Source organism: Gopherus evgoodei, chromosome 8 (genome assembly GCF_007399415.2).
Source record: "Gopherus evgoodei ecotype Sinaloan lineage chromosome 8, rGopEvg1_v1.p, whole genome shotgun sequence".
Lineage (NCBI taxonomy): Eukaryota > Metazoa > Chordata > Testudines > Testudinidae > Gopherus > Gopherus evgoodei.
In genome coordinates, this window is record NC_044329.1 from 113,592,037 (window position 1) to 113,603,749 (window position 11,713).

At 47.7% G+C, this 11,713-nt stretch overlaps 1 protein-coding gene across 3 annotated transcripts in view; it reads right to left on the minus strand.

Annotated features, from left to right (window-relative positions):
• Positions 1 to 11,193, minus strand: part of TIE1 (tyrosine kinase with immunoglobulin like and EGF like domains 1) — a 49,617-nt gene extending 38,424 nt beyond the window's left edge. The window contains exons 1-3 of one of the 3 annotated variants that reach the window (XR_004001636.1): positions 11,071 to 11,193; positions 9,982 to 10,607; positions 8,530 to 8,817 (exon numbers count right to left, since the gene is read on the minus strand). Coding sequence is in view for 2 of the 3 variants with exons in the window: in XM_030572903.1 (XP_030428763.1) it covers positions 8,530 to 8,817; positions 9,982 to 10,030 (337 nt within the window). In the remaining variant the exon portion in view is untranslated. The remainder of the gene's footprint in view (positions 1 to 8,529; positions 8,818 to 9,981; positions 10,608 to 11,070) is intronic. The other 2 variants (XM_030572903.1, XM_030572904.1) reach the window with 2 other exon arrangements.
• Positions 11,194 to 11,713: the final 520 nt, after the last annotated feature.

Below are 11,713 nucleotides of genomic sequence, written 5' to 3' on the forward strand. Positions count from 1 at the left end.
GCAGGAGTACACACAGACACAGAGCCTCTGTCTGTCTGGATTCCCCAGTGTCCACAAGCCTAGCACAAAGGAGTGGGAATTGCCCTCTTGTACTAACCAGTACAAGGCTAGTCACAACCCAGGCGGTGGGGGGGTGCAAGACAGGAAGGTCACTCAGGAACAAACATTAACAGACTAGCTGTACCGGCTCTGCTGATTTTCCCTCTGCTGATACTCACACCTTCTTGTCAACTGTTGGAAATGGGCCACCTTGATTGCATTGGCCTCGTTAGTACTACAAAAGTAATTTTCCCTCCTTTGGTATTCATCCCTTCTTGTCAACTGTTGAGACTAGGCCACTTCCACCTTAACTGAATTGGCTCATTAGCACTGATCCCCCACTTGGTAGGGCAGCTCCCATCTTTTCATGTGCTATAATATATACAGTATTCTGCTTACTGTTTTTTTCACTCCATGCATCCAGTGAAGTAGGTTTTAGCCCATGAAAGCTTATACCCAAATAAATTTGTTAGTCTCTAAGATGCCACAAGGACTCCTTGTTGTTTTTGCTGATACAGACTAACATGGCTACCGCTCTGTGAGAGCTGTACCTGGACGCCTTGCAGTAATCACTGCCACCACCAGAGAGCACTTTGCTGGCCACAAGGATTGGGCGTTAAGAAGGCTTTGGAGTGAGGCACGGTTGTATGGCTGGGAGTGATGGCAGGTTTGCAGAGGACTTCTTGTTGCATAGTATAGGCTGGAGAGAGGAGCAGGACGGTTCACAGGGCATGTGTGGAAGTATGAATGTAGCCCAGCTGTGCTTATGCTGGGGCACCCACTTGCTTCAAAAGGGCCAAAAGCCCGTTGTTCTTCAACCTCCTGGAGCTTTCTTTTGTTAAGACAGCAGAAGGGAAGTGCCCTTCTCAGATTGTTCCTACAGTTTCTTTTCCCGTCTCCCCCAGCTGCTGTTAGTGGCCTGGTCCACGGGCTTGGTCCAAGAGAGCCCCTGGGCAGGCAACCAGCCCTGCCACCCACTTCCCACAGTCTGATCTGCTGCAATGAGATTGTGGGCATGGACTCACCCACGTCTCTGCACGTGTGCACAACACAAGCAGTTAGTGCAGCCAAAGGATTTCACAGTTCTCTTGGGGATTTTCTGGTTTTCACAGCAAATGGTCAGTTTAATGTTTCCTGTGAAATCTGTGTGGCTAATAATACAGCTTTGTAAGTGTGTAGTGATCACTGTTACCCACTGGAATCTATCTTAGGTATTTACAGATCCTAAAAATTGTTAAAAGAACATCAAAGTTTCAAAGTGAACCATTAAAAAGTTAAGAAATGCCATAATTAAGGCTGCCTGTGCAGCCTTATCTGTGCCCCCCACCTCCCGCCCCTGTGTGTATGCATTATGACACAGCCTTTGATTACCTGATCATATACTATTTTTTTCCACAGGCCCCTTGCCTCATTCCGTGCACAGGATGAATGGTGCTCTGGGGATGTATCAGGGTTGTGCAGTGAGTGATATTGTTGTCTGTAAGACTCCTGCTTCATTGGTTGCAGAAGTGGGAAGGTGTACGGTGAATGAGACAGAGAACTGCAGGAAAAGAAAGGATGGTCTCCTGGATAAGGGAGCTGAATGCTGCCTTGGAGAATTGTATCTCCACCTCTGCCACATAGTTCCCCTGTGATGCTGGGCAAGTTACTTAAAACTTAGGAGTTCACAATTGTGTGGTCCTCATTTTCTGCGTGCCCAGTGTAAGATACCTGGGGCCAGATTTGCAGAAATGGTAAGTGCTCACAACTGCAACTGAAGTCAACTGGAGCTGTGTTTTGAAAGTATAAAGTGCTGTAAAACTGCAAAAAAGTCTGGGAACTCAAGCCTTGTGTGTCTCAGTTAGACACTTCTAACAATTTTGGCCTTAATGTCTCAGTGCCTCAATTTCCCATCTGTAAAGTGGGGATTAAAATACTAACTCATCTCACTGGGGTGTTGTGAAGATAAATTAATTGAGATACTATGGCAAGAGCACCACAGAAACACCTACGAGGAAATTAATAATTTTATATTGAGTCCTGGGTTTGGATGGGATGTATCCAAATAAGGCAAGAGGGCACACATTATATGAGGAGATTAAAAAAGATACTGAATGACAATCTACTCACTGAATGAGGTGGGATCCTATGAAAAAGTAGCATGTGATCATGTATTGAGGATTGTTGCATAATGCATATGCATAAAGGGGGACAATTAAGTTTGCATGGGAACCCACATAAGTCATCAGTAGGGTCGGAACCTTTAAATCCACTTCAAAGTCCTGTACCATGTCCTTGGTCCCCTTCTCTTCTCCCTTGACACCTTATCTCTTTGCAATCTCATTGCAAACAGAAATTCAACAACCACCTCTATGCGGATAACTCACAGATATACATCTACTCCAGACCCGTCTCCATCTGCCCAAACTACAATCTCAGCCTCTCTCTCTTTCACCTCCTTGTGGATGACAAGCTGTCAGCTCAAGATCAACTTGACTAAAATAGGGCTCCTAATTTTTGCCACCCAAATCCTCCACTACTTCCTTTCTCAATCACTGTGGATAACATCATCCTGTCGGTAACAAGCCCGTAACCTGAGTGGCATCTTCAGCTTGGACCTTTCTCCAGATCAATGATGGGCAACCTGAGGCACATGGGCTGCACTCGTCCCATCAGGCTAATCCACTGGTGGAGCATGAGACAGTTTGTTTACATTGACCGTCCACAGGCACGGCCGCCTGCAGCTCCAGGTGGACGTGGCTCTCCGTTCTCAGCCAATGGGAGCTGTGGGAAGCGGCGACCAGCATGTTCCTGTGGCCCGTGCCGCTTCCTGCAGCTCCCATTGGCCGGGAACGGCAAACCGCGGCCACTGGAAGCTGTGGGTGGCTGTGCCTGCAGACAGTCAATGTAAACAAACTATCTCACGGCCTGCCAGCGAATTAGCCTGACGGGCAGCGTGCAACCCACCACTGCTCTAGATCCTCATATCCAGATGATATATAAATTTTCATTTCTTTCTGCATAACATCTCTAAGATATGGCCTTTCTTATCCATCCACACAGCTAAAACCCGTGTCCTGACTCTCATCATCTTTTATCTTGATTATTGCCACATCCTCTCTGGCCTTGACAAATGCGGTCTTGTCCCACTCATATTCAGAATGCTGCTGCTGCAAAGGTTATTTTCCTACCCTGTCACTTTGACCATGTCAGGCCTTTCTTTGAATCCCTCCAGTGGCTCCTCCTTCTCTTTCACATCCAGCATAAGCTGCTTTGTTGTCACTTTCAAGGTCCTTCACATTCAATCCCAGTCTACCAATCCTATCTCCTCGAGTCTCGTTCATTTTTCCAGTTGTCAGTGCTCTCCTCTGATCGGCCCATGATGGTCTCCATTGCCCACTTCTTACAGTTTCAAACACCTTTGTGCTTTCTCTCATGCTGCCCCATACACATGGGAGTGGCTCCCCATAGACATCTGCAAAGCTAACTCATTGTCCACATTTAAATGTCTCTTCACAACTTTCCTTAGCCATAATCCCTACAAAAACAACAGTGGTTAGGCTGCTAGTGTGCAGAGACTGCTGCTCGTCATGCTGACCACCCCTCTTTGTTTGCAAGCTGCCAGCTTGGGGGAGGGATAGCTCAGTGGTTTGAGCATTGGCCTGCTAAAGCTAGGGTTGTGATTTCAATCCTTCAGAGGGCCATTTAGAGAACTAGGATAAAAATCTGTCTGGGGACTGGTCCTGCTTTGAGCAGGGGCTTGGATTAGATGACCTCCTGAGGTCCTTTCCAACCCTGATATTCTATGATCTGGCTATATTTATCTCTTAGCTGAGGGGAGAGACCACCTTTCTGTTCTGTTTGTGCAATGCCCAGCACACTGGAATTCTGATCCATGACTAGAGCCCTTAAGCACAATACAAATAATAAGAATAAAGTTTGGCAAAGTTATAAGCATCTGATAACAGGGTCTTATAATGGAAAGTGTCAGGCAACCTTAACTACAGGCATCGCTGCCTGCGTTCCCTATCATAAACATACCCAGCATTGTAGTACCTAGGCAGTAAGATATGAGTCTGAGTATGGGTGTGAGAATCCAACACTCATGGTTACTAGTTACCTAAGATTAAGGGCTGCTTAGCACCTTTCAGGCTCTGGCCCTTGTTGGGGACAATGCAGAGTCATGCTGCCCAGACCCCACCAGCATGCATGTATGCAATTGGGGTGGCTAGTACTGCTTGGCCCTTGAACTTAGGAGCATAGGGATCAGCCCTTGTGCAACAGTTGTGATATGGGTAAGGCTTCTTGTGCCATCCCCATCCCAAGGGGAACCCAAGCATTAGTCAGTTGCTGTGTTGTTCCTTGTAGCAACTTTAAAGGGTAGATGCTTCGAGTGTCAGTACACAGCTCCCTATAGTGGTGTCCAGGCGGGTTACTCAGAAGCTAATGCTGAGAAGTAACAGGTATGATGTTTTACAGGCAGATGTTCCAGCTTCCTAGATCTTTGACTATAAGAGCATTGGGCCTTAGAGTATGTCTACACAGCAAAGAAAAACCCCATGGCTGGCCTGTGCCAGCCTACTTGGGCTCGTGGGGTGTTTCATTGCTGTGTAGACTTCTGATGTCACGGACCATGCAGGCTGGTGGGGGTATCTCAGAACTCGGGCTCCAGTCCAAGTCTGAAACTCTTCAGAGCAATGAAACAGCCCCGCAGTCTCAGCCAGAATTGTCTGGCCTGGACCAGCCATGGTTTTTCTTTGCTGTGTTGACAGACCCTGAGTCTCTGTTCCTTGATGTGCTGCTGGGCCAGATGTAAGACACAAGCTTGTTGCTGATCTCCAGACCCAGTCTCCAGTGGCATCTGCCTCCAGAGCTGCTAGTATCTCTGTCCCCAGGGCCTTGTATACCGGTCCTGGGGAGCAGCCTCATCTCAGCAGGCTCATGTGGTGTGACTGGTGTGCATTCACACCAGAAACTGCCTCCCTCCCCACAAACCTTCCTGATCAACCAACACTATTTGGCCCTGGTCAGGAACCCTACAGCAAAGCGCCACAGCTAAAAGCATGTTAAATTATCTAGGTCTGTCATCTTAGAGCTGGTCTACACTACGGGGGAAAAATCGATCTAAGATACACAACTTCAGCTGAATAACGTAGCTGAAGTCGAAGTATCTCAGATCGAATTACCTGCAGTCCTCATGGTGCGGGATCGATGTCCACGGCTCCCCCTGTCGACTCCGCTACCGCCGTTCGGGTTGGTGGAGTTCCTGGATCAATAGGAGCTCGTTCGGGGATCGATATATCGCGTCTAGATGAGACGCGATATATCGATCCCCGAGAAATGAATTGCTACCCGCCGATACGGCCAGTAGTGAAGACGTAGCCTTAGACTTGAACTGCTCTCCTGGGGCCTCAGGTTGTTTCCAGCTACTGAATTCACACTCCACTTAGCTGAACGGCTGGGAGTCCCCTCACGACCAGATGTCATGTAGCTAGCGCCCCCGTGGACAGTCACTCCAGCGCTGTGGTGATTTCTCTGCCAGGTCACAGGGCCCTCCAGCCAGGTTACAGTCTTTAGTTCCCCCTTTCTGGGGTCACCATTGACCAGAATCAAGTCCAAAATGCCCTTGACAGAGACAAAACCCTGAGGTTATTGCTCAGTTTCTTCCCAGTTGGAGCAGGGCTGCTCCCATGGCTCCCTACCTGCCTGGAAAGCATTTCCCTGGCAACTCAGGGGCCTTCGGCTCCCTGCAGTCTCTATGGATATTGTGGCAGTTTTCTGGGTTTCCCCCTTTTCACCGCCTCTTATTGCTCTGAGCTTCTGGCCCGTCCTGGAACCTACCTCCAGCTCCTTCCCCAACTGGACTTTATATACTATTTAAAACTGGCTGGTTTTACACAGGAATCACCAGATTTCCTCAGGTGGGCCTCATTCTGCAATCTCTCCATTCTGCTACAGTCTGGCACTCGTCACTGGATGTGCAGTAGCTATCACCCTGATTCAAGTGCTGGCCTAAGTCTCTCAGACACCTCTGCAATGGTGTCAGCTTAGTGGGTAATTTCTTACCTCCTACTCTGTGACAATACCGTAATTCATACAGGGCCAGGGTGCAACCAAGGAGCTAGGAGCAAATCCACAAGCCAGTAAAGACTCTACATAGAACCGTCATCCAGCTAGAACAGGGAACACAGACCAAGCTGCCCAGGACAGAAATCAAAGGGTCCAAGACAAACTCTCCAACAGGGACCTGTCCTCGATGACCTGCCCAAAGCAGAGAAGCTTGTGATGTGCCCCACACTGAGCCTTGCCCCTCGAAAAGAACTCTGAGCTCAGGAAGGGGATATAGCCCTAGAGTCCAGGCAATGGAGGAACTCATAGACTCATAGACTTTAAGGTCAGAAGAGACCATTATGATCATCTAGTCTGACCTCCTGCACAATGCAGGCCACAGAATCTCACCCATCCACTCCTGTAACAAACCCCTAACCTATGTCAGAGTTATTAAAGTCCTCAAATTGTGATTTGAAGACCTCAAAGTGCAGAGAATCCACCAGCAAGTGACCTATGCCCCATGCTGCAGAGGAAGGTGAAAAACCTGCAGGGCCTCTGTCAATCTGCCCTGGAGGAAAATTCCTTCCCGACCCCAAATATGGCGATCAGCTAAACCCTGAGCATGTGGGCAAGACTCACCAGCCAGCACTCAGGAAAGAATTCTCTGTAGTAACTCAGATCCCATCCCATCCAACATCCCATCCCAGACCATTGGACATATTTATCTTCTAATAATCAAAGATCAATTAATTGCCAAAATTAGGGTATCCCATCATACCATCCCCTCCATAAACTTACCAAGCTTAGTCTTAAAGCCAGATATGTCTTTTGCCCCCACTGCTCCCCTTGGAAGGCTGTTCCAGAACTTCACTCCTCTAATGGTTAGAAACCTTCATCTAATTTCAAGTCTAAACTTCCTAGTGTTCAGTTTATACCCATTCGTTCTTGTGTCCACATTGGTACTAAGCTTAAATAATTCCTCTCCCTCCCTGATATTTATCTCTCTGATATATTTATACAGAGCAATCATATCTTCCCTCAGCCTTCTTTTGATTAGGCTAAACAAGCCAAGCTCTTTCAGTCTCCTTTCATAAGACAGGGTTTCCATTCCTCGGATCATCCTAGTAGCCCTTCTCTGTACTTGTTCCAGTTTGAATTCATCCTTCTTAAACACGGGAGACCAGAACTGCACACAGTAGTCCAGATGAGGTCTCACCAGTGCCTTGTATAACAGTACTAACACCTCCTTATCTTTGCTGGAAATACCTCGCCTGATGCATCCCAAGACCGCATTAGGTTTTTTAACGGCCATATCACATTGGCGGCTCATAGTCATCCTGTGATCAACCAATACTCCGAGGTCCTTCTTCTCTGTTACTTCCAACTGATGCGTCCCCAATTTATAACCAAAATTCTTGTTAATCCCCAAATGCATGACCGTGCACTTTTCACTATTAAATCTCATCTTATTACTATTACTCCAGTTTACAAAGTCATCCAGATCTTCCTGTATGATATCCCGGTCCTATCTCCGGTCCTTTACTCCAGTCATGACTACTATTCCACCATGTTTCTGTTATGCCTATAATATCCAGTTTCACTTCCTGCACCAGTAGCTCTAGTTCCTCCATTTTGTTACCTAGGCTTCTCACATTAGTGTACAAATATCTTAATTTATTAGAACTGTACCTACAGTACCCTTCCTCCTTATGTCCATTCTCCTACCCATGGCTGTATCCTCTCTTACTTTGTTTTCTTCCCTCTCAATGTTAAATTCCGGTGTGGAGATTACCTGGACATCTCCCAACCATCTCCCCCAAATTCCTAGTTTAAAGCTCTTTTAATCAGTTGTGCCAGCCTCCATCCTAGAAATCTATTTCCCTCCTTACTCAGGTGAAGTCCATCCCGAGAGAACAGTCCTCTGTCCATGAATGCTTCCCAGCGGCCATACATCACAAAGCCCTCCTTATAGCACCACTGCCTGAGCCATCTGTTGATCGCCATAATCTTGTCACACCTTTGTCACCCTTCTCTAGGAACATGCAGAATCCCATTGATGCTCATTTGCAACAGCCAGGCTGGGCCACGCTCTATCTCTTTTATAGCTGTTCAATGCCACTTTCATGGCCCCAGCAGTTCTGGACTTCCCAAAGTCCTTCTGAGACCATTCTGGGAATCAGCCCACAGCCAGACTCCCATGCTGACATATGGAGGTTTGACCTGGTCACTAGAAACTCTGCCCTTAGCCAAGGTCCCTTCAGTAGTTCAGCTGCTCAAATACCATTCTCTGGCCTCTGAGTGCTAAGAGCCTCAGGAGGCAGCATAACTCTGGCCTGCCCAGTGCTACTGCACTCACGCATGCCCACACGTATGCTCAGCCATTACCAGGCATGCTGATGTCGCACTCCCAGACTCCTCAGAGAACGCTTGGGGCAGGCGTGCTGTCCTGCAGCCACTTACCATTCCGGCTGTTATGCACGTAGACCACCCTGGCCTGCTCCATCTGGGTCTTCCCCAGGCAGTATAAAATCCCCACCAGATCCGCCACCGAAAAGCCTCTGGCTTGGACCTCATTGCTGCGATTCCTGTAGTTCTGGAACTTTGTGTTGGGATGAGTCATCACTATTTTATTGTCCCTCTCGATCTGGAGGTAGCTCACAGCTCGCTCGCCCATCACACAGGAGAGGTAGAAACTGGTGTGAGATGGACTTTGCACATTGGCGACCAGAGTAATGTCCAGAATGGCAGCTGTGCAGGAGGGACGAGAGGGAGAGAGAGCGTGTGGGGAGCCATGGCCCTGACACAGCTCAGCAGGATACAGACCTTTGGCTCTCCTGGGTCTCAACCTGTCCCATCTCTTAGACATGAACTTTTAAGTCAGTCCCAGATGACCTTCGACATCTACCCTGGCTGCAGGTGACTGCGCGGCTGAGTGGGACCGACTGCCAGCACATGGCTAGGTCTGATCCAGTGCGAGAACAATGAACCAGCGAGAAGCTCTGTGTAGGGCACATTTCCTGCAGTGTCAATGGGACTCATGGCTGTTCCCTGCCCTTGCCCTGCCAGCCAGAGCGGGGTCTTCCCCTCTCTCTTTTGACTGCGGCTCTTCTGCTAGCTCATAGCAGTTGCTATTACAAGCCATGTGACCCAGACACAAAATCTCTGCTCTTTTCTCCCCAAAAGCTTCTGCTCCCTGCCCCGAGCCATAGTGTGCTCTAACTGGGAGAGGAGCGGGAGCACAGGAGAGGGAGACTAGAACAGTGCACCTGCCCCAGCCTGATGTCTCTTGGATGGCTCATCAGACAGTCCAGATGGTGACAGTACCAACAGGGGAAATTCTAGCCTTCTTTCTAATTAAGCCCATTCTTTAGTGGCCCAGCATTGTCACACACGTGGATCATGCCCAGGCTGGCTGCATCAGTGGGGCAGGTGATTTCTCTAGGATCCGAAATCTGAGAGTATCTCAGAGCTCCCCGTTAATCTAGAACCCTTGTCCCATTGTCCTGGACCTGCTGAGGGGTCCCATCGAAGGGTGAGACAGAGAGAGATGAAGGGAGTCTGCTGTCCCAGAGCCTCAGCTCTGTACCCTGCCAGCTCAGCTAGTTGGTTCGGGAGCCATGCTGTCACTGCCTCTTTCCAGCTGTTAAGACCCTAGGATTTTTCCTTGCCGTCCTTTCAGCCCCATTTCTCCAACCTTGCACCCTCCAGAGCAGGTAACCAGCGCCTCGTCACCATTCCCAGCCCATCCTGCAGGGACCCCGCCCCAGTGCAGCTGCAGCATTACAACTGCATGGCCCGAAGCAGACTTTAAGGAATGTGATCACCCCGGCTGTGCAATCGACAAGCCCCTGGAAATTCTTTGGGGAACCAGTGCAGATGCCATGGGTTTCCCACCAGGGGAAGAAAATTTACCTGTCAGGCGCAGCAGGAGGAAAAGGAGATACATCTCCTGGAATCTCATGGCCCTGAAGTGAGTCCTGACCGCCCAGAGTCAGGGAAGCCCAAACATGCCCGACTGGAGAGAGACTGGGCTGGCCGAGGAGGCGGTCCCCCTCCCTGGCAGGTTTCCTTTAGTTTTTAGTTCCAGTCACAGTGACGGGGGCGGAAGTCCAGGAAGGAAATGGTGCTGCTCATATCAGAGACACAGCGAGAAAGAAGCTTCCCTTTCCCTAAGTGGAAAACACTCTGTGCCCAGTCGCCCGGCTCAGCTCCTTTTGGAATCTCAGCAGAATGCTGATGGCTGGTCTACTCGGAGGCAGATTCCAGCATGAGCTGAATGCCGCACAAGCAGAAAGTCTCTGTGAGCAGAGATATCCCAGGTCTAGTTCCAGGCTGCTGATCTGTCAGGGGAACTAGGGCCCTGCCCAGAATTCTCAAAGCGTGTTCCAGCTGCTCCTCCAATCATGTGTCGTCTGCATCCATGACAAGAGGTGACATTGCCTGTCTGCTTCCTCTAGTACAGTGGCAGGTTCATTCTGGAGCCAGACTGGCCAGCTTAGTGCCCTTGAACTCCAAGCAAACTTATCCGGCCAGAGGAACTGTGGAGGGCCCAATATAAATAATGTCTATGAGTAGTATAACCTCAAATAGAGGCAAGTTATTAAAGAAGAGAGATTTTTGGTGAGGTTTAGTAAGGAGAGATTATTTTAAAGGCCTAGTCTGGCATGTTATTAAAGAATAAAAATTTTTTCAATAAATGTAAAAGGTGTATTAAGAAAAGAGCATTTAAAAAGAATTAAATAAAAGAGAAACATATAAAGGAAACTGTTTAGTAAGTACGTGGTAAAAAGTATAAAGGAAGGTTAATAGAAAAGCATTTAAACTATTAAATACAAGGATAGGTTAAGAAAAGAGCATTTAAAAAGAGTTAAATGAAAGAGAAACATATAAAAATAGGTTAAAAGAGAACAGGAAAAGGGGAAAGGGAAAAGGGAAAAGAAAGCCCCTTTGTAAAGGGCAAAGATAGACAGCACGTGGTTGAGTCAGAGAGAGAGATCTTACCCTTCCAAGTATTTCTGCAGAAAGAGGAAACTTTCCAGGTTCACAGTCCCTCGGGCTTGTTATCACTGCCTTTGGATCGGCCCAGTCAGATATTGTTCTACAGCAGTGTCATAGAATTCATTTTCCTGAACCAATCCTATAGTCCCAAGGTTTTTAAACAAGAGCCATCTCCCCCACCCCCCTTTATGTGCCTTATTCTTATCTAAAAAAAGACACCAAGCATTTTCCCCGCCATGTAGCCCTTTTACATAAGGACTTTAATAAAAGTTAAAACCATAAGGCCTTAGTAACAAACATTTTTTAAAAGGTTTCCCCTGTGTTTTAGACTAACATGGGTTATTTTTTAGGGAGGACAATTTGAAGCTGCAGCAAAACCCCTGTTAGCAAAAACAGCGTCTGTGAATCAGTGGATCGGAGATAAGAAGGCAGCTTCTTCCCCAGACTTTTAAACAAATGCAAGTAAAATTTATATTAAGTCTTGTAACGGGATAAACACTTTAAAAGACAAGCCCATATGAAGACTCATCGCTTCATTTAGCCCCTTTGCATGTGTGTTTCAATAAAAAAAACTATTATGGAGAAACATCCTAGGGTTAAAAACACAGAGAACCTGTTTATAAAAATAACGTATAATGATAGAAAA